This window comes from Galeopterus variegatus, unplaced genomic scaffold, assembly GCF_000696425.1.
Source record: "Galeopterus variegatus unplaced genomic scaffold, G_variegatus-3.0.2 Scaffold960, whole genome shotgun sequence".
Taxonomy (NCBI): domain Eukaryota; kingdom Metazoa; phylum Chordata; class Mammalia; order Dermoptera; family Cynocephalidae; genus Galeopterus; species Galeopterus variegatus.
Window position 1 is genome coordinate 412,104 of NW_007727071.1, and position 22,896 is coordinate 434,999.

The 22,896-nt window shown below is 49.2% G+C and overlaps 1 protein-coding gene across 4 annotated transcripts in view; it reads right to left on the reverse strand.

Moving 5' to 3' along the window:
- The window catches only part of PPP6R2 (protein phosphatase 6, regulatory subunit 2), a 49,561-nt gene that overhangs the window by 16,750 nt on the left and 9,915 nt on the right, over positions 1–22,896 (reverse strand). For 3 of the 4 annotated variants that reach the window (XM_008573754.1, XM_008573756.1, XM_008573757.1), the window contains exons 3-9: positions 13,758–13,944; positions 7,782–7,919; positions 6,381–6,446; positions 4,219–4,331; positions 3,751–3,864; positions 1,478–1,604; positions 388–540 (exon numbers count right to left, since the gene is read on the reverse strand). In XM_008573754.1, the coding sequence (XP_008571976.1) occupies positions 388–540; positions 1,478–1,604; positions 3,751–3,864; positions 4,219–4,331; positions 6,381–6,446; positions 7,782–7,919; positions 13,758–13,944 (898 nt within the window). The remainder of the gene's footprint in view (positions 1–387; positions 541–1,477; positions 1,605–3,750; positions 3,865–4,218; positions 4,332–6,380; positions 6,447–7,781; positions 7,920–13,757; positions 13,945–22,896) is intronic. The other variant, XM_008573755.1, reaches the window with a different exon arrangement.

Consider the following 22,896-nt stretch of genomic DNA (forward strand, 5'->3'; position numbering starts at 1 on the left):
ACCTGTTAGGGTGACCTATTGTGGAAGACGCAGAGCTTCTCTTTTAGGACGTTTTATATTTAAGAGCTACATTAAGTCAGAATATGAGAAAGGAGATGGATGTATTACCCCATTCCTCAAGCAGGATTAGAACCCTACCCTTGGCTTTCAGGGCAATTCTACGGCAGACTCACTGCCTCCTGTGAGGCACAGCCTAGGCTCGTCTGCCTGCTGCTCAGAGGGTTCCACCAGGGACCCGTGGTCATACCCTGGGACCTGGGGCCAGAAGCTCACCAGGGCAGACCTCTGCTAGACCCTGCTCTGCTGCCCCAGCCTATCCGTACGTCTGGCCTCGGGTCGTGTAGGACACACGCACAGACCGGCAGGGCTGGTGCGCAGCCTACTCACCAGCAGGAGGTCCATGGTGTTGAGCCGGCAGAGCTCCTGGTTGATGCTGGGCGTGTTTGTGTGCAGCAGCGCGGCCATGAGGCGAGCACCATGCAGACGGGTGTTCCCCAGGGGCTCCTCCAGCACACCGATGGTGGTCAGGATTGCTTTTTTCTGCAAACACAGGAGGCACCACCCACTTGGAGCCTTGTGACCAGCATGGCCACTGCTCCATGAGCGGGGCATGCATGTGCGGGCTCCTCAAGGCAAGGCTGCCTACAAGAGGAAATGAGGGGGCAGCAGGTAAAGAACCCCACTGCTCCCCTTAGGGCCCCACACAGAGTGGATGAGGGTGGTTGGCCACTCTGAGGAAGCCCAGGGCACTCTGGCCTGGGTCCACCAGGCCCAAGGGCCATGCCCCTCAACATATGAGATGTGTCCTGGAGAGAGCCACCGGTACCAGTCAGAGGCATGGGGCTCTCTGGAACACGCCTCAGGACTAATGTGGGAAAGCTGCCTCATCAGGCTGGACATGGGTATTTTCTGACCCCCTCATGGTCCACATAACACTTTCCCTTTTCATTAACGGAATGTTCAGGCTGACAAAACAGAACCTCTGTCTCCATGAAGCTCACTTGCTAGTGGGGGAGGCAGACAATGAGCGATTTGATGAATAAGTCGCAGGTAGATCAGACTGGGGGCCAAGGAGAATCGCTGGGAATGCGGAGGGGCTCACAGGTGAGACAGGACAAACAGGGAGGCGGCCCTGGCTGCCCATCACCCTCTTCAATGTGACCTCCCTCAGGAGCCGAGAGTCCCTTGGCTGGGGGACCCTGATGTGGAGGCCAGGCCTGGGCAGACTGTAAAACATCCAACCCTCAGTCCTCCCTTCAGAGGCAGAGACAGACATTCATAGATCTGGGGGTGGTCCTGGAAACACCTGTTTGGCATCTACCTGGCGGTTCTCAAGTGAGGGTCTGGGAATGGTGGGGTCAGAGACCATGCACCCACACTCTGCCTCATCAGGATAAACGGCAGGGTCCCCTCCTTGCAAACCATCCTATCCTACAATGTCTGCAAAGGCCCCCAACAGCCGTCCATGGCCACTTACCTTTGGCGGGTTGAGCAGGAGCTGGTGGAAGTCCTTCAGCCACGGCTCAATGCCGTGCAGGACGCTGCTGCTGACAGCACACGGCCTTTCCAGTCCCTGAGAGAAGGGGTCCACCAAACCCTCTGTCCTGTGGACGAGGAGAGTAGATGGAGACGGGGTGGCACACCCAGTGCCTGGTCCACACCCCACTCACCCTGCCAGCGCTTCTACTCACTGTCTTCCTCCAAAAGAGCTCTTTTTAATTTTCCCAAAAAGAAATCTCAAAAGTGAGACTACACAAGGCCTCCACACATGATTTGGTGGCCAGTCCAGAGAGAAGAGAAAGGTGCCGGAGGCCTCCAGGAAAACATTTCCAGCTGATCCCCACGAGCGCACAGCCGGTGAGAAAGCCGGACTGGTTTCCCGCTGCCCCTCAGCCCTGGTGGGGCCGTTCCCTGCACCTGCTTTGGAAACATCCCCTGTTGTCCACCATCCTCAGCTGAGAAAAAGGGGGCAGGACTGGCCATTGTTGCTTTGGCTTTTTCAAGCAAGTTTCTCTGAGATATTTATTTTAACACTTTTTCTAATTATAAAATGAATACATGGTCATTATAGAAAAAAATTTAAATACATAAAAGAATATAAAAGCAGAGAAACAGCTGATTTATCTCTATTTTCCTAACTTTTACACCGTCCCCTCCATCACTGAAGTGTTGGGCTCAGCCCTCAGAAGAGGCCCAGGCTTCCTGAGTTTACGAAGATAAAAAAATCAATACTCTGGTTGCCTAACTGGAGAAAATGATCACAATGTCATAATTCTATTTTTAGGTAATAAACTAAATATGTATTTGGTAGTGCCAGAGAGAGGTTGCTAATAATCCCACTACCAAGATTAAGCCAATTTCTTATCATTTGCCTGTTCTTTTTTTTTCTTTTTAAAAAAGCATAGGCTATCAGTGCTGGAGGGCTAAATGAAGTTTTCTCCCGTGTGTGGAAATAAGGGACTACAGGCACCTTGGGAGAGGGAGACCATTAACCCAGCACGTGATGGAACAGAGCGGACAGAAGCATCCCGGGAGCAGCGTGGCCCAGGCTGCAGGGAACCTGACTCCACGGATTGGGCTCAAGGACCTGGGAGGAGCCCGAGGGGAGCACCAGAGGACAACGCCCACACTGCTGTCTCCGCTGCTGCTCACAGGGTGTCCTCCTGGGACAGGCTCATTGGCTCGCGTTGGCCCCCAGAGCAACAGGGTCAGACACTTCCTGAAATTTCTACCTGGCATCCTTGAAGGCACCTGTACCCCTAGTGAACTCAACCTTTCACCCAAACTGGTTTCTGCTGTTGTCTGTCTCTTCCCACTCACCATCTCTGCCTTGACAGGCCTACAACAGCCGTGCCTGAGGACAGCCAGTATGGTGACCTCCCTAGGGGTCACAGCACGGGGGTCCCTCTGAGCAAGCTCACCCCTCCCCACCCATATACCACATCCATGCCTGTGCCCACACAAGGACCCCTGCTACCTTTCCCCAGGGATTGTCTCTGACTACGTGAACCTCTCAGATAAACTCTTGACCATGAGGCCACAACCACCAGCCCCCAGGTGATCTGTTCTTGTGGACCCCACAACGTGGCACTGAGTGTGTGTCCACTGCATTTACCCACTGCATCGCATCATGCTTACTGTCCTGTACCAGACTGGGAGCAATTAAAGAGGAGGGGCCACACCTCAGTTTTCTGTGTCTGCTTGGGCCCCCACATTTGGTGACACAAGAGAGGACAGCTGCCTTGAAACGAAGTACTGAGTTCAGCGCTCAACAGGGACCATTCATCTGCGCAGGCTCAGGAGACACAAGGGACACAACACATGCCCTGCTCTGCAGGGCACACAGTTGGGCACAGGAGACAATTGTGTAAACAAGTAACAATGTGCCACAGTGGAAACCTGCAGCAGACACACACGCGCACACTCAGGGACCAGTCAGGACAGTCCTCGGGGAAAACCTGCCAACCACACCTATTTTGCATGTGTCTATAAACACCTGCCAACTGGTGACAGTCGCTGTCTTTAGGCTGGGGTGGGACCATGACTGAGGGTGCATTATCACAGGGGACTTGGTTGCAACCTTAAAGTTGACCTTTCCAACAAGGGGAGTCTATCCATGTTATTACTTGCAAAATCAAAACCTAATTTAAAATACAAAGGACATAACCCAGACAGCTCATCTGGGCAGCCATGTCTCTGCAGTGTCAGAGTCAGCTCGCCACAATGCTTTCCCTTGAGAGAAAGACTCACCCAGCCCGCCTTGTCTCCAGCAAGGTGAGTAACACCTGCATCCCGCTGACGAGGCAGCTCTCGGTCTGGTCTCCGTTGAACATGTTCTTCAGAAGCTGCTCCACACAGTCCTGCCTGTCGGACACACACGGAGGTCACTGCCTGGCAGAGCAGACACAGACAAAGATGCATGGACGGCCCTTCCTCCCCTTGGGGGACCCCAGCAACACCCTAAACATGCTCAGGCTCAAGGCCAGGTGCCAAGGGCTCTGACAAGGCTCCTGCCCCTGCTGGCCTCAACTCTCTGGACCTGTCAGGAGAATCCCTTGAAGACTCCTTCCCTAAGAAACAAGCCGATCAGGTTAACTTGGGCTCTGAACCTAGGGGAGCATTTCCCAACCAGCTCATCAGAATCTGAATCAGAAGTGGTGGCAGCAGCATCGAGCAGGGCTTGGGGACACCCCCAGCACCATGGTGCCCAGCACTCACGACTCCAGCGTTGTGAGCAGGGGGTCTGGCTCCAGAGCCTCCTGAAGCTGACTGCCCTGGTCTCTGCCCAGCCTGACAATGTCACAGAGTGCCTGAGAAGCATTCGACTGCCTCTGAAAAGACAAGGGAAACCGAGGAGGACCGTCAGCAGGGACAGCCTGCCAGGCGGAAGACGCATGCGAGCCACAGCTTGCTTCTCTGACCGATGTCAGACTTTCTCTAAACCGGTTTTGTACAAAGGTTCCAGACCAACAGGTTTATTTCAAAGAAGCCTGTGTCTGCCTTTTCTATGGTCAAAACATAGATCTGGTTAATTTTTTTTTTTTTTAGCTGTACTAAACTATCCCTAGGTATTCAAAATGGGGCTCATAATGGTCAAATATGCTATGCAGATACTGCTCTGTATCTTGATCCAGTTTAGAGATATACTGAATATATGACCGTGTTATCGACAGTGTGCTATCAATCTGATAATAAGTAGCTATGATGATCCAGGATGACTCTTGTGAGCTAATGAACCTAGGGAAGTTGCTACAGAGAAAACAGAGACTCAACCTTTCCAGGGAAACATGAACACCCCTCACCCCTCCCATGAAAGTCTAGATCCCATTGGTTCAGTACACGTTAGTTTACACGTGTACTTGCTGACCACGTGGAGGGTATTCCGTGGGGGGAGATGAAGATGACTGAGAGAGAAACAGCCCCTGAGTCCTTGCAGCACTGGTGTCCATACTATGGGGAGACTGAGGTAGAGGGAAATACTCGCGGGACGGCTTGAGGGAAAAACAAAAGCAGCTACGTTGGCTCTCCCTTCCCACAGACACCAACACGTCCTCTCCCAACTGTCTGGCTAGCACTGTGGGTTTACGGGGAACAAAGTAGAGGGGCCAGGCAGTAGCAAAAGCCTCAGACACAAGTTGGTACCACTGTCTTCAAAACTGCTGAGGACAGTGTGTGTGTGTGTGTGTGTGTGAATTTAAGATGCATAAAAAGGCCTTTCAGGGTATACCCCAAACTCTCAACAGTTATTACTGTAGGGAGCAGGGAGGGGGTGGCTGAGAGAGGAAGCCCCATGGTCACCTGACATGCTTCTAGATTTATGATGGGTGGCTTCTAGGAGGCCCCCAATGACTCCCTCCTGGAATTCACGGCCTTGTAAACCCCATGTCCTTGAGTGTGGGCTGAACCTAGCCACTCACATCTAAAGAGCGGAACAAGCTTGAGTGAGGGCTACAGAGATGCATTTACAGAAGACTGACCCTGTCCTGCTCACTTGAGGGACACCATGCACACCGTGAGCCACCCTGTGCAGAGCCCCATACAGTGCAGGACTGAGGGCAACCTCGGCCAACAGCCCCCAGGAACTAGACACTGCCACACACTCATGGCCACAAAAGTGGACCCACCCGCAGTTGAGCCCCGAGATGACTGCAGTCTTGTGAGAGGACCTGAGCAGAGAAGCCACTAAGCCAGATCCAGATCCCTGACCCATAGAAACTGATGTTGCTAGAGATAGAAACACTGGTTATAAAAAAGAGAAAAAAAAAAAATACTTGTTTTATAAGCAACTAAGTTTTGAGTAATTTGCTCCTCAACCATAGATAACTAATACAATTCTGTTAGAATTGTTTTTAGAACACATATGTTGTTACTTTTTAGCAAAAAAAAAAAAAAAAAAAAATTTTTTTTTAAAAAAAAATTTAAAAAAATTTTTTTTTTTTTTTAAAAAAAAAAAAAAATTTTTTTTTAAAAAAAAATTTAAAAAAATTTTTTTTTTTTTTTAAAAAAAAAAAAAAATTTTTTTTTAAAAAAAAATTTAAAAAAATTTTTTTTTTTTTTTAAAAAAAAAAAAAAATTTTTTTTTAAAAAAAAATTTAAAAAAATTTTTTTTTTTTTTTAAAAAAAAAAAAAAATTTTTTTTTAAAAAAAAATTTAAAAAAATTTTTTTTTTTTTTTAAAAAAAAAAAAAAATTTTTTTTTAAAAAAAAATTTAAAAAAATTTTTTTTTTTTTTTAAAAAAAAAAAAAAAAAAAAAAAAAAAGCCTAGAAGTCAGTGCTTGATTAAAGGAGGGAAAATGTCTAACTAGTTCCCTCCCCCACCCCCCTGGGCAGCAAGACGGGGGCTTCATGCAAAAAGGTGGCTCTGGGAGCGTCCCACTCACATCTTCGTCCTGACTTGGATGGATCAACTCCACCAGTCTCTGGATGATCCTCTCTTCATTCAGCCACTGAAAGGGGAAAAAAGACCAGTCAACGTCTCTGTCACGTCTAACTGCACGAGAGGAAAGTCCCCTGGTGCTGCAGAGGTCCACATGCCCAGGCTTCCTGGGATAGAGACTCTGCCTGACACGTCTGTCTACCCAGACCCAGAAGGAACACAACTTGCAATGACTGAGTTCTGCGAGTGGCCCAAAAGAGTATGAATGAGGAGACCACGTGCACCTGCTGTAGTGGTGCATCTGCAAGCTCTGTCTTCAGGACACATGTCTGAAGACCAGGGTGCAAATGAGCTGGATGCAGAAGCCAGAGGGACCTCTGCTCCCTGCAGTATCAGGGCCTCCCCAGGACCATGAAGAGCAAAACGGCTCGCTGAGAACGCAGGAGTGCTGCAAAAACTAAAGTGTGTGACCCTTCTCGAGTTGCGAGGGTGATGGGGGCCAGTGTGACAGTGTTGGGGCCCTGGCAGGCCTGGGCCCACGGGGCTCCTCCAGCACTCTTCAGTGCCCTGTGCCTCAGATGCCTTATCTGAAAACAGGATGTCCTGTCCCCACGTGGCTGCTTTGCAAACTGAACAAAGTAGTCCAGGTAAAAGGCTGATTGGCACCTGGTGACACAGGCTTCCCACTAAGAGCTCATAACAAGAGCTGATATTTACACTTCATCCCTGTGTGAATGTTAACTGTTGTTACCCTCAGTGGGGGGCTGCTCTATGAGAAAGAATTACGCCCTCAGGACGCCTGGCTCCAGGAGCTGGAAAGCAAGCCCAAGACCTGACAGTTGACTCTCTTTTATATAAAACTGCACTATAAGCAAAGCCTGCAGACGACCGTGAACAGAGATTCGCCCAGCACTGATCTCCTGGGCTTCTCTGGGCAGGGAATCCTCTTCTCTTCAGGCGCTGCAGGCCACTCCTTTCCCTTAGCACCAGCACAGTGCTCTGTGCTCACAGGCTCCAGGAGAGACAACAGTCCCTTGCGTGGAGCCGCTGGTTGGCTCCTGCTTTCCTCCCTGGAACGTGCTGGGCCTACAGCTCACAGTGAGGTCACTGGGCTCCCACTCTAAGGCCACGGGGTGAGAAAGGGAGGGAGGTGAGGAAAGCCCACGTGTGCAGAGTGCTGGGGGAGCAGGAACCTGTCTGCTCTTTGCTTCTGAAAGGGCTGAGACAGGACAAGGGGAACGGGGGGGGGGGGGGGGGGGGACACCATAAGCCTTGATGAGAACCCTAGGCAATGCCAGAGGGAGAACAATTGTCCAGTGGAGAGCTGGGGGTGCAGGGCACCCTGGTGCATACTCAGGAGACATGCCCTTCCCTCGGGGGAATGGGAGGGGCTCCCGGGACTCACAAGCAGGACTTCCTGCCGGAGCCCGGCTGGCTCCACGCAGCTGACCAGGCGCAGCAGCAGGTCCATGAGGGCTGAGGTGCCAACATGCTTCAACACCAGGTTGATGAACTTGTCCTTCTTCTTCAAGAACATAATCACCTGAAACCAAACATGCCCGATAAGACGCAGGGCCGACCCCTGACAACTGTGAGATGCGCCCTCCAAGAACTCGCATGAGAAAGGTTAACTTTTAATTATATTGAGCAAAAATGATGGAAAGACCTAGAGAAAGCTGTAAGAAAGACTGCTCCTAGGACAGGCAGTGGTGTGTGTGAGGACCTGGGGCACACGGAGGTTTGCTGCACAGCTGAGGCTCTGTGCTCACGGGGGCCAGGCCTCCCCAGGGGGACTGTGCAGGCTGCTGCACAGGTTTCTCCAGCAGAAATGAACGCTGTAGAGGAAGCTGAGCTGGGAGGTAATGGTCATTGTCAACAGTCCTCAGGCCTGGAACACAAACCCAAAGAGCACAGAGCACACAGAATGCCCATCAGAAACCTGTGAGTGGCTGAGAGGAGAATAAGACCGAGGTTTTAGAAAAAAGAAAGAGGCATCATGTGACACCGGCTGGTGACCAGCGCCAACAAGGTGTAGACAGCTAAGCGTGATGCTGTGGCGGGTGGGGATACAGCACCCACCACAGGTATGGTGGGCTGCTCAGAATGCAGACTGTCAGTGAGAGTGGAGACGGAGGCAGAGAAGCTCGGGCTGAGTCCCTGTCAGCCACATGTCTGCAAATTCAGCTCAGCTGACACAGATGAAGGGCCTGCCGCGTCCAAGCTGCTGGGCTGGGGGCTGGGGTAGAGCCGGCCCTCCACCAGGAACACGGAGAAGGTCCACCCAGCTGGGGGACCTCAGCCACACTCAGGAGGGAGGAGGGTGTGGGGGAAAACAGGCAAGGGAAGGAGGAGGAGGAGGGAGTGTCTCTGAAAAGGGTGACTGAACACCGAGAGAGAGCCTAAGAACAAAACAGAGGTGGCACCAATAGCAGTATCAGAAATGAAACGAGCGATACCACCACAGATCCTACAGACATAAAAACTACTACGAGAGATTAATATGAACAACTTTATACCAATTTGCATAAGTTTAGAAAAACGAAAAATTTCCTTGAAAAATACACTTCTCTAAACTGACAAAAAAACCCCAGAAATTCTGAATCGTTCTAGAACATTAAATGAAACAAAATCCATAATTAAAAGCCTCCCCATACAGAGAACTCCAGGCTCTAACAGGTTTAGCAGCAAATCCTAAGAAGCATTTAAAGAAAAATAACCTCAATCTTACACAGACTCTTCCAAGGAACACAAAATAAGAGAATATGTCCCATATCATTGTATGAAGACAACACCTTGATTCTAAACCTGATAAGGGCATTGTAAGGAAAGGAAATTAAGGGCCAATCTCACTGATTACCATGGATAACAAAAATCCAGCAATGTAAAAGAAGCTTAACATCACAATCAAGTTGAGTGTGTTTCAGGAATGTAAGGTTGGTTTAATATTAGAAGACAAATCAGTATAATTTACCTATTAAGAGAGTAGAATAATGATATGATCAAAGTCAACAGAGTAAAAGCACCTGATACATTTCAATGATTTATGTTATAAATTTTTTAAAAACTAGAAAAACTCCTTTAAGTTTAATTTTTAAAAAACTGTAAAAATCCTACAACAAACATCATACTTAATTGTAAAATGTTGAGAGCTTTCCTCTGAGGTAATAAGTAAAACAAGGAAGCCCACTATCAACACTTCTACTCAACATTGTACTAAAGGTTCCAGCCAATGCAATAAGGCAAGAAAAAGAGATAAAAGTATACAAATTGTAAAGAACAAAATTAAGTTGTCATTAAACACAGTTGACATGATCCTGTCCATAGATAAAACAAAAGAATACAAAGGTAAATTATTAGAATAGTAGTTTTATTGATAATCACCAAAAACTGGAATCAGCCTAGATATCCTTCAACATGTGAATGGCTAAATAAACTGTGCTACATACACAACATGGAATACTACTCAGCAATAAAAAGGAATGAACTATTGATACGGCAATAAAAAGGAATAAACTATTGATAAACTATTAGGTGAATCTATAGGAAATTATGCTGAGCAAAAAAGCTAATTCGCAAAGGCTACATACTATATGATTTGACTTGAATAACATTTTGAAATGACAAAAATTTTAGAAATCGAGAACAGAGTTGTGGCTGCCAGAGATAAGGGATGGGTGGGAGGTAGGGGCGGGAAGAAGGCAGGTGTCATTACAAAACGGCAAAACCAAGGATCCTTGTGGCTTTAGAACGGTGCAGTATCTGGCTGTGATGGTGGATACACAAACTTACACACTGATAAGTTGCATAGAACTTAATATACACACGCACACACACATAAATGAGTGCGAGCAACACTGGTGGAATCTGAATAAGATCAGCGGCTTGTATCAATGTCAGTATCCTGGTTGTGATGTTCTACTGGTGTTTTACAAAATGTCATCATTAGAGGGAATTGGTCAAAGTATACAAGGGTTTTCTTCATTTTATTTCATACAACTGCATGTAAATCTACAATTATCTCAATAAAAATTCAATAAAAGGATACCACTTAGAATAGCACAAATATATCTAACACCTAAGAATCAATCCAATGAAAGATGTGCAAGCCTGCTACACAGAGAATTATAACATGTTCTGGTAAAATTTCATCTACAAAAGCAGGTGGCAGGCTGGTTTTCTCCTGTGGACTAATCCCCCATCTACAGCCAATGCAAACCTAATCGAATTCCAGCAGGTTTTTTTCTTTTTGGAGGTGGGGAAAAGGGGTTGGGGGCAAGGGAGAGTGTGGAAACTGACAAATTCATAAAATTTGCTCATTCTAAAATAATGCAAAAGGCAAAGAATAGTAAAAATCTTGAAGAAACTCAAAGTGAGAGGACTCGCTCTAACAACTATCAAGACATATATAGCTACACTGTACCAATGTCAATTCCAATTTTGATATTGAACCATAGTGGAGACAAAACCACTGGGGAAACCGGGGGAAGTGTACACAGGAACTCTCTGAACTATTTTTGCAAATTCTTGTGAATCCATTACATTTCAAAGAGCTTTTTAAAACTTCAAAATAACAAACTAAACTATGCAGCTCTAAGTCAGGACAGTGACCCTGAGGAGGTGACGGAAGGTAGTGACCGGGAGCAGCTCAAGGAGGCTCCACTTCTGACAGACTGGGCTGTGCGATATGTGGTGCACTCCTCTGCATGTGTGGTAAGCTTCACGATAAAAGGCTGAAAAACAACGTGCACAAAGCAACACGAGTATTCATTAATAGAACTCCTGAGGATCCATATGGAAGAGGCACAGTTAGGATGGTAATGACACAGGGTCTGTGAGAATGCAGGAGAGGCTGGGGCCAGCTCGACCAAGCCTGCCTGCAGCTCCATCCAACCACTGCTGCGTCCGTATGACCTGTGCCCTCACAGGGCTGTTTTACTTTTTTCTTTCTTTTTTTTTTTTTGACAGCTGGCCAGTATGGGGATCCGAACCCTTAACCTTGATGTTATCAGCACCGCACTTTAACCAACTGAGCTAACCAGGCAGCCCACATTTTTAAAGGGTTGTATAAAACAAGAAAGAAGAATATGAGACAAGAGATTATCTGTGGCCCTCACAGCCTGAAGTATTTACTATTTGGCCCTTTACAGAAAAAGTTTGCTAAGCCGCATGCTAGACCGCGCCACACGGATGTAAACGGCAAAATGGATCTCGAGTCAAACAAACCAACTTTGAAAAACATTGTATGAGATCAGCAGAGCAATTTGAACATTTCATGCATATTTGATGAAATTCAGAAATTGTCATTAATGTTTTAGGTGGGATAATGGTATTGTGGCTATGCTTATAAGAGAGTCCTTATCCTTTAGAAACACATACTAAAATATTTATATATAAAATGATACACTGTCTGGGTTTTGCTTCAAAATAATCTGGGGTGGGGGTTGGAAATAAGGGGGTGTGGAAGAAATAAGACTGGTCATGAACAGATAATGTGGAAGCCAGGTCACAGAGACATGGGAGTTCATAAACCATTTTCTCTAATTTATAGATATTTGAAAGAATCCATAATGAAGAGCTAAGAAAATGCCGTCCATCCTTTCTTTGACAGCCCCACTTCAGAGCCACTCACAGCATTTCAGGAGACCCAGGAGAAAGGCTCACCACGGACCCTCCGGCCACAACCCGCCCTGGAGACAAGTGAACTCCTGGGTCACTGATACAATGCCCTGGTACGTATGTCTGCTAAAAAGAACAAGGTAGCTCTATAGGGAAGGATGTACAGATCTACTTCTAAGTGAAAAAAGCAAGCTGCAGTATTCAGAGGATGACACATTGTGTGAAAATAAATAAGCATATGTTAGTGGGTCACTAGAAAAATTTATTAGGAATATGCACTAAGCCAACAGTAGTTATCTCTAGAGAGTATTATAGGACACTGTTTTATATATTTCTGTCTTGTTTGAATTTCATATAAATGTGTTACACATTTGTCATTAAAAGAAATATTTTTAAGGGTTCAGTTCATATTACTTTAAGGCATTAAACACTAGGTAAGGGAAAGAGAGGGAATATTATATCAGGCAGTACATTTTTTTTTTTTTAATCTTAAAGTGGCGAGGAGTATGATCAGGCTACAGTAAATCATGAGAGACGTGGATCCAGTCACTGGGCTGCAAGGGCCAGACACAGAAGGTCGTCATGGCTTCTGCCACCATCCCACAGCTACGACGACCACCCCCGTGCCACACCATGCGACTACCACATGGTGGTCGCCACCCACACCCCATCCTGCAGCCGCTGCCCCCCACTGCTGCTGCTGGTACCCTTCACTTATATTCCACTTCAAACAAAGATCTGAGGTGAGACCATCCTCTGGGTCCCTTGCAAATCCCAGATGTACGGTGTTATGAAAGATGAATTTCCACTGAACAATCGTGACATGCCAGCGGAATTTCCTCAAGTGAAACAATGACCCGCCTTGGGGCTGCCCCTTCTCAGAGATCAGGATACAGACACAAAATACTTGGTTTGCTCCCTGACTGGACATTTGATGGTATTAAACAATTAGAGTTAACATTTTGGGGGTGTGATAAGGTAACTCTAGTTATATTTAAAAGAAAAAAGTCATAAGACTTTAGAGATATATACTGAAACATTTACAGAAGAAATGATCTGATGTCTGGGATTTGTTCTGAAATGATCCAGTAGGGATGGGTGGGCTGGCGTAACAGAGGAGAGGAGTCTGGGTGCATGGTGCTCAGGCCGGGCGCAGGCACAGGCACCGACACTTACCTGCACCAGTGTGTACCCACAGTGCAGAGGCACTGAAGCTGCGTCAGGTCAAATGTGAAGCAGGAGCAGGAGCACAATGGGCTCCAGAAACCCTGTGCAGCAGCTGGGTGAGAGCTCACTCACTACTTGTGTGGAAGCCTCGTGCTAGAAGTAATCTTTCATTCTTGAAAATCTTTTGAAACAGTAAGTGCCCTGGGCAGATGGCACACGCCACCCACACAGATGAAGCAGCAGGCCTCCGAAGGCGGATGTCTGAGGCCCAGCCATAGGGAGGGCACGTCCCAGGACCTCATGCTTGTGCCTGGCTAGGAATGGGATGAGCTGGCCTACTTTGGGGTCCTGAGCGGCTCCAGGGATGGCGGGAAGCTGCTTACTCCAGAAATGGCCATCAGAAACACTCCTTGAGAAGCCACTTTCTTATTCAAATTCCAATTCACGTCTCAGCAGCCCACACTGCTCCACGTGTCCCTCACAGCAGTCAATGCTGCTCCCACCCCATGATGACTTGCACAGCAAGGGCTGACAGCAGGACATGCCAGCATCTGCCGTGACAGCGCCCAAAGCTACACGGGCCCTGCTCAGTTTTTACCTGTTCGGTTTTTCTTGCAATGAGATTGCCAATGGTCTTGCTGAAGAAACTGGCGAGCAGAGGATTGAGGGGCGGCTCGTGGTCCAAGAAGTCGTACAGCAGGCTGAGCAGGCTCTCGTCCCCGCCTAGTCTATCACTGATCTGCGGCACATCACAAGTCAGAAGCTCACAGGCTGTGTTTGGATATCTAAAAGGGCACAGTCCAAGCAACTGGAGGTGAAATTAGACTTCTCCAATTCTCAGGAAGCTGCTTCAATAACCTGCTACTTAAGAAGCAGACCTATGAGGTAAGACCTCAGAGAAGAAAAAATGTAATTATTCTGTGACCAAATGGTATTTCTGACTACGGGGAGCTCAAAGTTTTTAAAAGGCTTTCGGCAGACCCCTCATGCCCCACACTCTGGTCCCCCGTCTCCCTCTGCGGACTCCTCATGCCCCACACTCAGCTCCCCCATCTCCCTCTGCAGACCCCTCGTGCCCCACACTCTGGTCCCCCGTCTCCCTCTGCGGACCCCTCGTGCCCCACACTCTGGTCCCCCGTCTCCCTCTGCGGACTCCTCGTGCCCCACACTCAGCTCCCCCATCTCCCTCTGCAGACCCCTCCTGCCCCACACTCTGGTCCCCCATCTCCTTCTGCAGACCCCTCATGCCCCACACTCTGGTCCCCCGTCTCCCTCTGCGGACCCCTCCTGCCCCACACTCTGCTCCCCCGTCTCCCTCTGCGGACCCCTCCTGCCCCACACTCTGCTCCCCCGTCTCCCTCTGCGGACCCCTCCTGCCCCACACTCTGCTCCCCCGTCTCCCTCTGCGGACCCCTCCTGCCCCACACTCTGCTCCCCCGTCTCCCTCTGCGGACCCCTCCTGCCCCACACTCTGCTCCCCCGTCTCCCTCTGCGGACCCCTCCTGCCCCACACTCTGCTCCCCCGTCTCCCTCTGCGGACCCCTCCTGCCCCACACTCTGCTCCCCCGTCTCCCTCTGCGGACCCCTCCTGCCCCACACTCTGCTCCCCCGTCTCCCTCTGCGGACCCCTCCTGCCCCACACTCTGCTCCCCCGTCTCCCTCTGCGGACCCCTCCTGCCCCACACTCTGGTCTCCCGTCTCCCTCTGCGGATTCCTCCTGCCCCACACTCTGGTCCCCCGTCTCCCTCTGCGGACCCCTCCTGCCCCACACTCTGGTCCCCCGTCTCCCTCTGCGGACCCTTCCTGCCCCACACTCTGGTCCCCCGTCTCCCTCTGCAGACTCCTCGTGCCCCACACTCTGGTCCCCCATCTCCCTCTACAGACTCCTCCCGCCCCAAACTCTGGTCCCCCATTTCCCACTCAACTCCGCTGCCCACTTCGCCATTCTTAGTTTCCAGCTTCTCCTCGCTCCAGGCCACTCGCCTCCTGTCCAGCCGCACAGTTTCAGTTAGGCCGAGCCACCTCCCGCTCCCATCGGACACTGGCCTTTCCTCTCCTCTCCAGGCCTCTGTCCCCTCATATCAACAACACAGGCCCACCCTGTCCCTGGACTCGAGAAATGCCACATCAGCAGCTTACAACGCAGCATCAGTTGTGAGGCAATACACAGGTGATTTATCATAAAGGAACATCAAAATTTCTGAATAGTGTACTTTTCATTTGATAAAAATGACCAGATACAGGGCCGGCCCATGGCTCACTTGGGAGAGTATGGTGTTCATAACACCAAGGCCACGGGTTCGGATCCCTATATAGGGCCAGCCCGTGGCTCACTTGGGAGAGCGTGGTGCTGACAACACCAAGCCAAGTGTTAGGATCCCCTTACTGGTCATCTTTTAAACAAACAAACAAACAAACGACCAGATACAAAACAATCCTGAGCCCGTTATGAGTAATCCCATAATGGCATCACTGTGCTCCCTGTTTGGCATATGGCAGACGTGGGCTGGGTGGCGGCAGTCGTCCCAGGACAAGGATACCTGGCCAGCAGTCCAGGACAGAGACGTCGACGGCAGTGTTGGTAACAAGGGCTGGTGCTCAATCCTGCATCTGGTGCATCTGGGAGCACTGGCAAGGGTGCCCAGGGACCCATAGGCAGGAACCCAGTGGCAGTGTCCTGTGGGACTACCTGCCCTGGAACAGGGCTGTCCTATGTTGGGCAAGTTACCTGACCTCTCCGTGTCTGGGTTTTCTTGTCTGAGCACAGAGGTGAGGGTACCTACCTACCCAATAAGGCTTTTGTGAGGACAGCAGGGGCTACCGTGCATGAAGCAGAGCAGCACTGGGTACACAGGAAGCCCTCAGTCAAGGTCAGCTGCCATGACCTTCCTTCTGCCAACATGTGGCAGGTGCCAGGCACAAAGGGGGCCCATGCCAGGGTGGTCACTGTGATTGGTTAGAGGGTTTGAGAAATTCTGCACGAAAGACGGAAGGACCTCAGCTACTGTGGGTGTGTTCTTCACCATCCTGGGCAGGAGAACGCAGAGCCTGCGGGCAGGCTGAGCATGAGGGCCCACAGGTCACAGAGCAGCCCAGCAGCAGGGAGCTAAACCAGCAGGCCTGGGTTGGGAGAGTGGCCTGGCTGTGGTCAGTACACAAGGGCACCACAGGCAGGGTTTGTGCAGAGCAGGGGCCTGAGAGCAGGGAACAGGGGGCTGGGCCATGTCTGGGCTTGTCCCCTCACTAGCTGGCCTCTCTGGCCTTCAGTGTCCTCGTCTATGAAGTGAGGGATCCAGTGCCTGCCTCGTGGGACTGCTGTAAGGATTGGACAAGTGCTCAGCACAGTGGACAGCACATGCTGCTCGAGGCAGGGGGACCGCAGAGAGCCAGGCCCACAGCATCAAAGGCCACCCTGGGAGGCCCTGCATGTCCCAGATCTGTAAGCAAGCAGACAAGATGTGCCAGGGTGGAGGGGGAGCCAAACCCCACGGGGGTGAGGAGAAAACCGAGGTTGAAGAGACAGAGAAAGCACAGGCTGCTCCTTGAAGAAACCTTCAGGAGCACGGGGATGAGCCGATCTGTCCACACACATGGAGCAGCCTGAGCTAGAAGCTGACTCCCTGGGCGGAAGGACGAAGGTTTTATCCTTTTTTTCTTTACTAGTGTTTTATAATTATTCTTTCAAAGAACAAGTATCGTGATAGTACTTTTTAAAACTTACACGAGGAACAGAAATTCCAGTTAAACATGGCAGACAGAGCACACAGGCTTTCTGCTATTCTCTCAAACTCCTACTCAAATAACGCAAAAAATTAAAAAGACAAGAATAGAGGAGCTGAAGTGACGTTGGTCAGCCTGCAAGAGAGGAAGCAGCCGGCGGAGTGAGGACCAGTCTGGCACTGGGAAAGCTGCCTCAGGCGCCCGCAGAGGGGGTGCCGGCTAGAGATGAGGGTTCAAGCCACACAGCCCGGGAGAGGCCTGGATGCTGACACTGGCTGGCAAGGGCAGGGTGGATGGAAACTGTCGCAGAGCAGAGCTATAGGACCACCGGGACCTCCTGGCCACCACTCCACAGGCCTGCAGAGGTTTATTCCCCGGGAAAAGTGGACCACAGCAGCTCCTGATTTGGGGACACCAGGCACGGCTGAGGGGTGATCAGACCTAGTCTAGAAATAGGGGACTTTATGAAAAAGACATTGGGGTGCTGCTATGAGTTAAATGTGTCCCCCAAAAGTTCATGTACTGGAAACTCAATCCCCACTGTAACATGCTAAGGAGGGCCAGCCTGGTGGACTCAATGTTTGAGTTCCCAGGGGCCTGAGGGAGGCAGATGTCCTTCCGTGTGGCCTGAGTGGGAAGGTATTCACTTTGCTATCTGGCCCAGCACGATGTCACCAGCCACCAGCTGGGCTACATCGACCTTCCTCCTCCAAGGCTGGGTAAGAATTGACTACCCATCTCTGAGGACCCCACGGCCCCTGAAAGAGGAGCCAGACCAGGAAGCAAGTGGTTTGTGAGATCTGCGGCAAGATCTTTCATGATGTGTACCATCTCAACTGGCACAAGCTGTCCCACTCTGAGAAGCCCTACCCTGCCCTGAGTGTGGGCAGCAGTTCAAAAGAAAAGACCACATGTCCTACCATGTGCTGTCCCATGATGGGTCCGTGGGAGAGCCCTACATCTGCCAGAGCTGTGGGAAAGGCTTCCCCAGGTGAGGAAAGGGACCCTCCCCCACCCCGAGCCTCAATCCTGGCTCATGAGACAGCTTCTTGCCAAGATCTGGGGGTGTGGGATTTGGGGGGTCACTTGACCTTACAGGGCCATGCCAGGATTGGGGAAAGTGTTTCATGGGCCCTGCTCCTGAGATGGTGTGGCCAAAAGCTGCTCCTTCCCCTCGGAAGTCCTGGGCCCTCAGCATGCTCTCCTCTCCTCCTCAGGCAGAGCTGCCACCCTCACCACTCTTCTCCCTGGGCTCCCTCTGGGGCAGGACACTGGGCTCCTCCAGCAACTTTCCCTGCTTGAGTGGCTGTAAGGGAGGGACTGGAACAAATGCACCTGGGGGTCCTCATGCTCCCTCGGCACCAAACCCCCCACAGACCACTGGAGACCCTGGTCAGCAGACGCCAGCTTTGCCCTCACACGACTCCAAGACCACGGGACATGGAGCACAGCACCCAGAGCTGCTTCTCAACACCAAAATCTTTGATGTGCTTTGACCTGGTGGCTCCAGAGCCTAATCGAACCCACAGATTCCCCTCTATGTTCTCAGGACAGAACAGAAGGGACACAGGACCTCTTTGTAGATTCACTTTCTAGTGAGCCTGATGGGGACCTGAGGACTTGTCTGGGAGCAGGGGGTTGTTTTGCATTTCTTTTAGAGAATATTCAGAATAAAAGGCTGGTTTTAACTTGAAAAAGAAAAAGGTGGCTGGGGAATCAGATTATGGCATTTGAAAGGTGGGGCATTCAGGCCGGCCCGTGGCTCACTCGGTAGAGTGCGGTGCTGATAACACCAAGGCCACGGGATCGGATCCTATATAGGGATGGCCGGTTTGCTCACTGGCTGAGCGTGGTGCTGACAACACCAAGCCAAGGGTTGAGATCCCCTTACCGGTCATCATTTTAAAAAAAAAAAAAAAAAAGAAAGGTGGGGCATTTGAGAGGAGATTCAATTGTGAGGGCTGTGCCCTTGTGAATGGGTTGATCCATTCATGGAGTCATGGGCGTGGTTCTGAGGCTTTATAAGGAGAGCCAGCAAGAGGTCAGCTCTCCTGCTCAGCTCATTCTTCCCATGTGACATTCTGTGTTGCTGTGAAGAGTTACCACCCACCACCAAGGTCCTCACCAGATGTGTTCCCTGGGCTTTGGGCTTGTCAGCCTCCGAACTGTAAGAAATACATTTCATTTCTGAACACATTACCAAGTTCCAGGCATTCTGTTATAAGCCCCAGAAAACAGACTGAGACAGGTGCCCCCAGCCCCACCTTCCGCCTCAGTTCCCAGGATGCTGACAGGTCTATGTTTCACAGGCAAGAGCTGGAAGGACTTTTTTTCTAGAGAAAATGATGGGACAAAGAGAAAAGTCAACTAGTTGTCATCTTACCAAACGGCTGGCCACTGATCATCTGCAGTGATTCTTGCAGTGATCAAGCCCTGCTCAGATCCCAAACTCTGCACAAGTATTACGGCTTCACTCTTGAAAGAAACACATGCTGACCCAGCAGAGAACAAGGCGCACAGAGGAGAGAGAGAGTACAGAGAGCAGAAGAGCACTTTTTAAAAACTATAATGTTCTCAGAGATAACAAGATACATCAAAATAGCGTATCCATAAATAAGAACTCGAAGCTTTTATTAAAATATCCAAGAATAAGAAAGAGCACTTAGAAATAAAAAAATACAATGGTAGAAATTCAAAAGTCAGTAAAAGGATGAGAACTTAAAAGTTGAATAAACCTCTCATAGGTAGACCAAAAAGGCAAAGACAAAACATTAAGAGCAAAAATAAGAAGAGAAAATAGCATTTGAGAGGAGATTCAATTGTGAGGGCTGTGCCCTTGTGAATGGGTTGATCCATTCATGGAGTCATGGGCGTGGTTCTGAGGCTTTATAAGGAGAGCCAGCAAGAGGTCAGCTCTCCTGCTCAGCTCATTCTTCCCATGTGACATTCTGTGTTGCTGTGAAGAGTTACCACCCACCACCAAGGTCCTCACCAGATGTGTTCCCTGGGCTTTGGGCTTGTCAGCCTCCGAACTGTAAGAAATACATTTCATTTCTGAACACATTACCAAGTTCCAGGCATTCTGTTATAAGCCCCAGAAAACAGACTGAGACAGGTGCCCCCAGCCCCACCTTCCGCCTCAGTTCCCAGGATGCTGACAGGTCTATGTTTCACAGGCAAGAGCTGGAAGGACTTTTTTTCTAGAGAAAATGATGGGACAAAGAGAAAAGTCAACTAGTTGTCATCTTACCAAACGGCTGGCCACTGATCATCTGCAGTGATTCTTGCAGTGATCAAGCCCTGCTCAGATCCCAAACTCTGCACAAGTATTACGGCTTCACTCTTGAAAGAAACACATGCTGACCCAGCAGAGAACAAGGCGCACAGAGGAGAGAGAGAGTACAGAGAGCAGAAGAGCACTTTTTAAAAACTATAATGTTCTCAGAGATAACAAGATACATCAAAATAGCGTATCCATAAATAAGAACTCGAAGCTTTTATTAAAATATCCAAGAATAAGAAAGAGCACTTAGAAATAAAAAAATACAATGGTAGAAATTCAAAAGTCAGTAAAAGGATGAGAACTTAAAAGTTGAATAAACCTCTCATAGGTAGACCAAAAAGGCAAAGACAAAACATTAAGAGCAAAAATAAGAAGAGAAAATACTAATCCAGGTGATGTAACACCCGATTAGAAGTTCCAGAAAGAGAGAGCAGAGGAAAAACTGGAGGGAGAATATTATCAAAGAAATATACAAGAAATTTTTTTTTTCCTTTTTGTCTTTTTTCGTGTCCGGCAACGGATCGCAACCCTCAGTGTCGCACCCGCACCGGACCGGGACCGGCAACGGGATCGCAACCCTCGGTGTTGTGCCCGCATCTCGAAATATCCAAGAATAAGAAAGAGCACTTAGAAATAAAAAAATACAATGGTAGAAATTCAAAAGTCAGTAAAAGGATGAGAACTTAAAAGTTGAATAAACCTCTCATAGGTAGACCAAAAAGGCAAAGACAAAACATTAAGAGCAAAAATAAGAAGAGAAAATACTAATCCAGGTGATGTAACACCCGATTAGAAGTTCCAGAAAGAGAGAGCAGAGGAAAAACTGGAGGGAGAATATTATCAAAGAAATATACAAGAAATTTTTTTTTTCCTTTTTGTCTTTTTTCGTGTCCGGCAACGGATCGCAACCCTCAGTGTCGCACCCGCACCGGACCGGGACCAGCAACGGGATCGCAACCCTCGGTGTTGTGCCCGCACCTCGCTCAGCCAGTGAGCGGGAACCGGTCTGTATGTGGGATCCAAACCCTCGGCGGGAGCGTCGCCGCACTCTCAAGCGGCGCACTATAGCAGTGCGCCACCGGGCTGGCCCTACAAGAAATTTTCCCTGCACTACATCCCATTAATTTACAGACTGAAAGCATCCATGGAGTGCCTAGCACAATAAATGAAAAAAAAAATCAACATCCAGTGTTCACTTTTAACACGACTATGTAAATACTGTTCACAGCTGAGCTGGTTTTCTTTCTCTGGTTATATTTACTTACTTTTATAAGTTTCCCCCCAGAGTTAATAGTTCTCTGTTCTGCTGTTTAGTTTTGTATTTTTCTATTACTAATTTCTCCCAGACTCTTGACTATGAAACTCTCCTGGCTCATCAATGCCGCTCTGGGATCCCCTGTCCTGACCCAGAGAATAATTTCACATTATTGGGAAATTCCAAAGCAACAGTGACTAGAAAAGGACCAATGTGCCCTCAGGGCAGAAGGAAAACAGGTGACACACATAGCTGTTTCATCGGACCTGTCGGCAGCAAGGCTGGACCCTGGAGGACAACGCAGAGGCTCCAGAATCACAGGGGATGAAGCCAGTCTGGAATTCTAAACCAGAGGGGGTCTCATCAGAAAGCAGCTGGAGAATACAATTTGCCATAGAAAGTAAGCCAAAGGAAGAGGAAGAAAAAAATCACAGAAGACAGATAGTGGAGTTGTCAGAGTGGGGATGGAGCCTCAGACTGCTATGGTGGAAATTCCCTTCCCCTCCTGACTGGAGGAGCTTCCTTTCAGGTCTTCCCCTTGGTACAGCAAGTCTTTCTAGGGGAGGGGGCTCCTTGCTGGAGGCCTGCCCTGACCCAGCGCTGCTTCCCACTGGGTGCACAGTTCTAACTGTGCAACGAGGAATGAGGTAGCCCACAGCCCAGAATTGTGAACCACATTGCTTTATGAGTATCAAAAGTGATACCTTGGCATTTATCTGCTGGCTCTTTTGTCTTATTTCTCAAATGATCCAGAACTCAGCAGGCAAACAAGACAGGAACCCACAAAAAAGACCAGGAGCATCCACATGGTTCTAGGGCCAGACCACATGGTGGCATCCTCTGCTGTGGCCTGGGCGAGCAGTGCTCTGACTCTGGAAAGTAACAGCCTTATGGCCGCTGTGGCTTTTCAGCCCAGGCTGCTCCACAGAGGCAGTGCTGGCTGCATGTCTGGCCTTGGAGAAGAGGCAGCAAGCACATGGGGCTCACCTGCCTGGAGCTGCCTCTGGCCTAAAGCAGGGACAGTGGCTGCTGCCTGACCCCAAACCACCCAAGTGCAGCTTCTCTTGAGCAGGCACAGCCTAGGCAAATTCTCCACTTCCCAGGAAGAAGTCCTTCCATGACCCAGCCTGAGTCATGAGGGGTTCAGCCAGGTCTGCAGGCGGAACCTTGACCTCTAAGGCACAACGGCTGTTGCAGGTACTGTCTAACCTGCCACTGCCCACTGCCGGGCGCTGCAGGGTCTTGAAAAGCACAGACAATGGTTCCTGTAAAGTTTTACTGGAATGTAGCCACACCCGTTCGCTTAATGTTTTCATGCCACAACTTCAAAGGTGAGTAGTTGCAAAGCCTAAAATTTACTAGCTGGCCTTTCACAGATAGAGTTTGCCAACTCCTGGCCTACAAACGTATTTATATCTTCCCCTTCTTTGAAAAATAATCTTGACCCTACTTTTTTTTTTTTTTTTTTAAAGATGACTG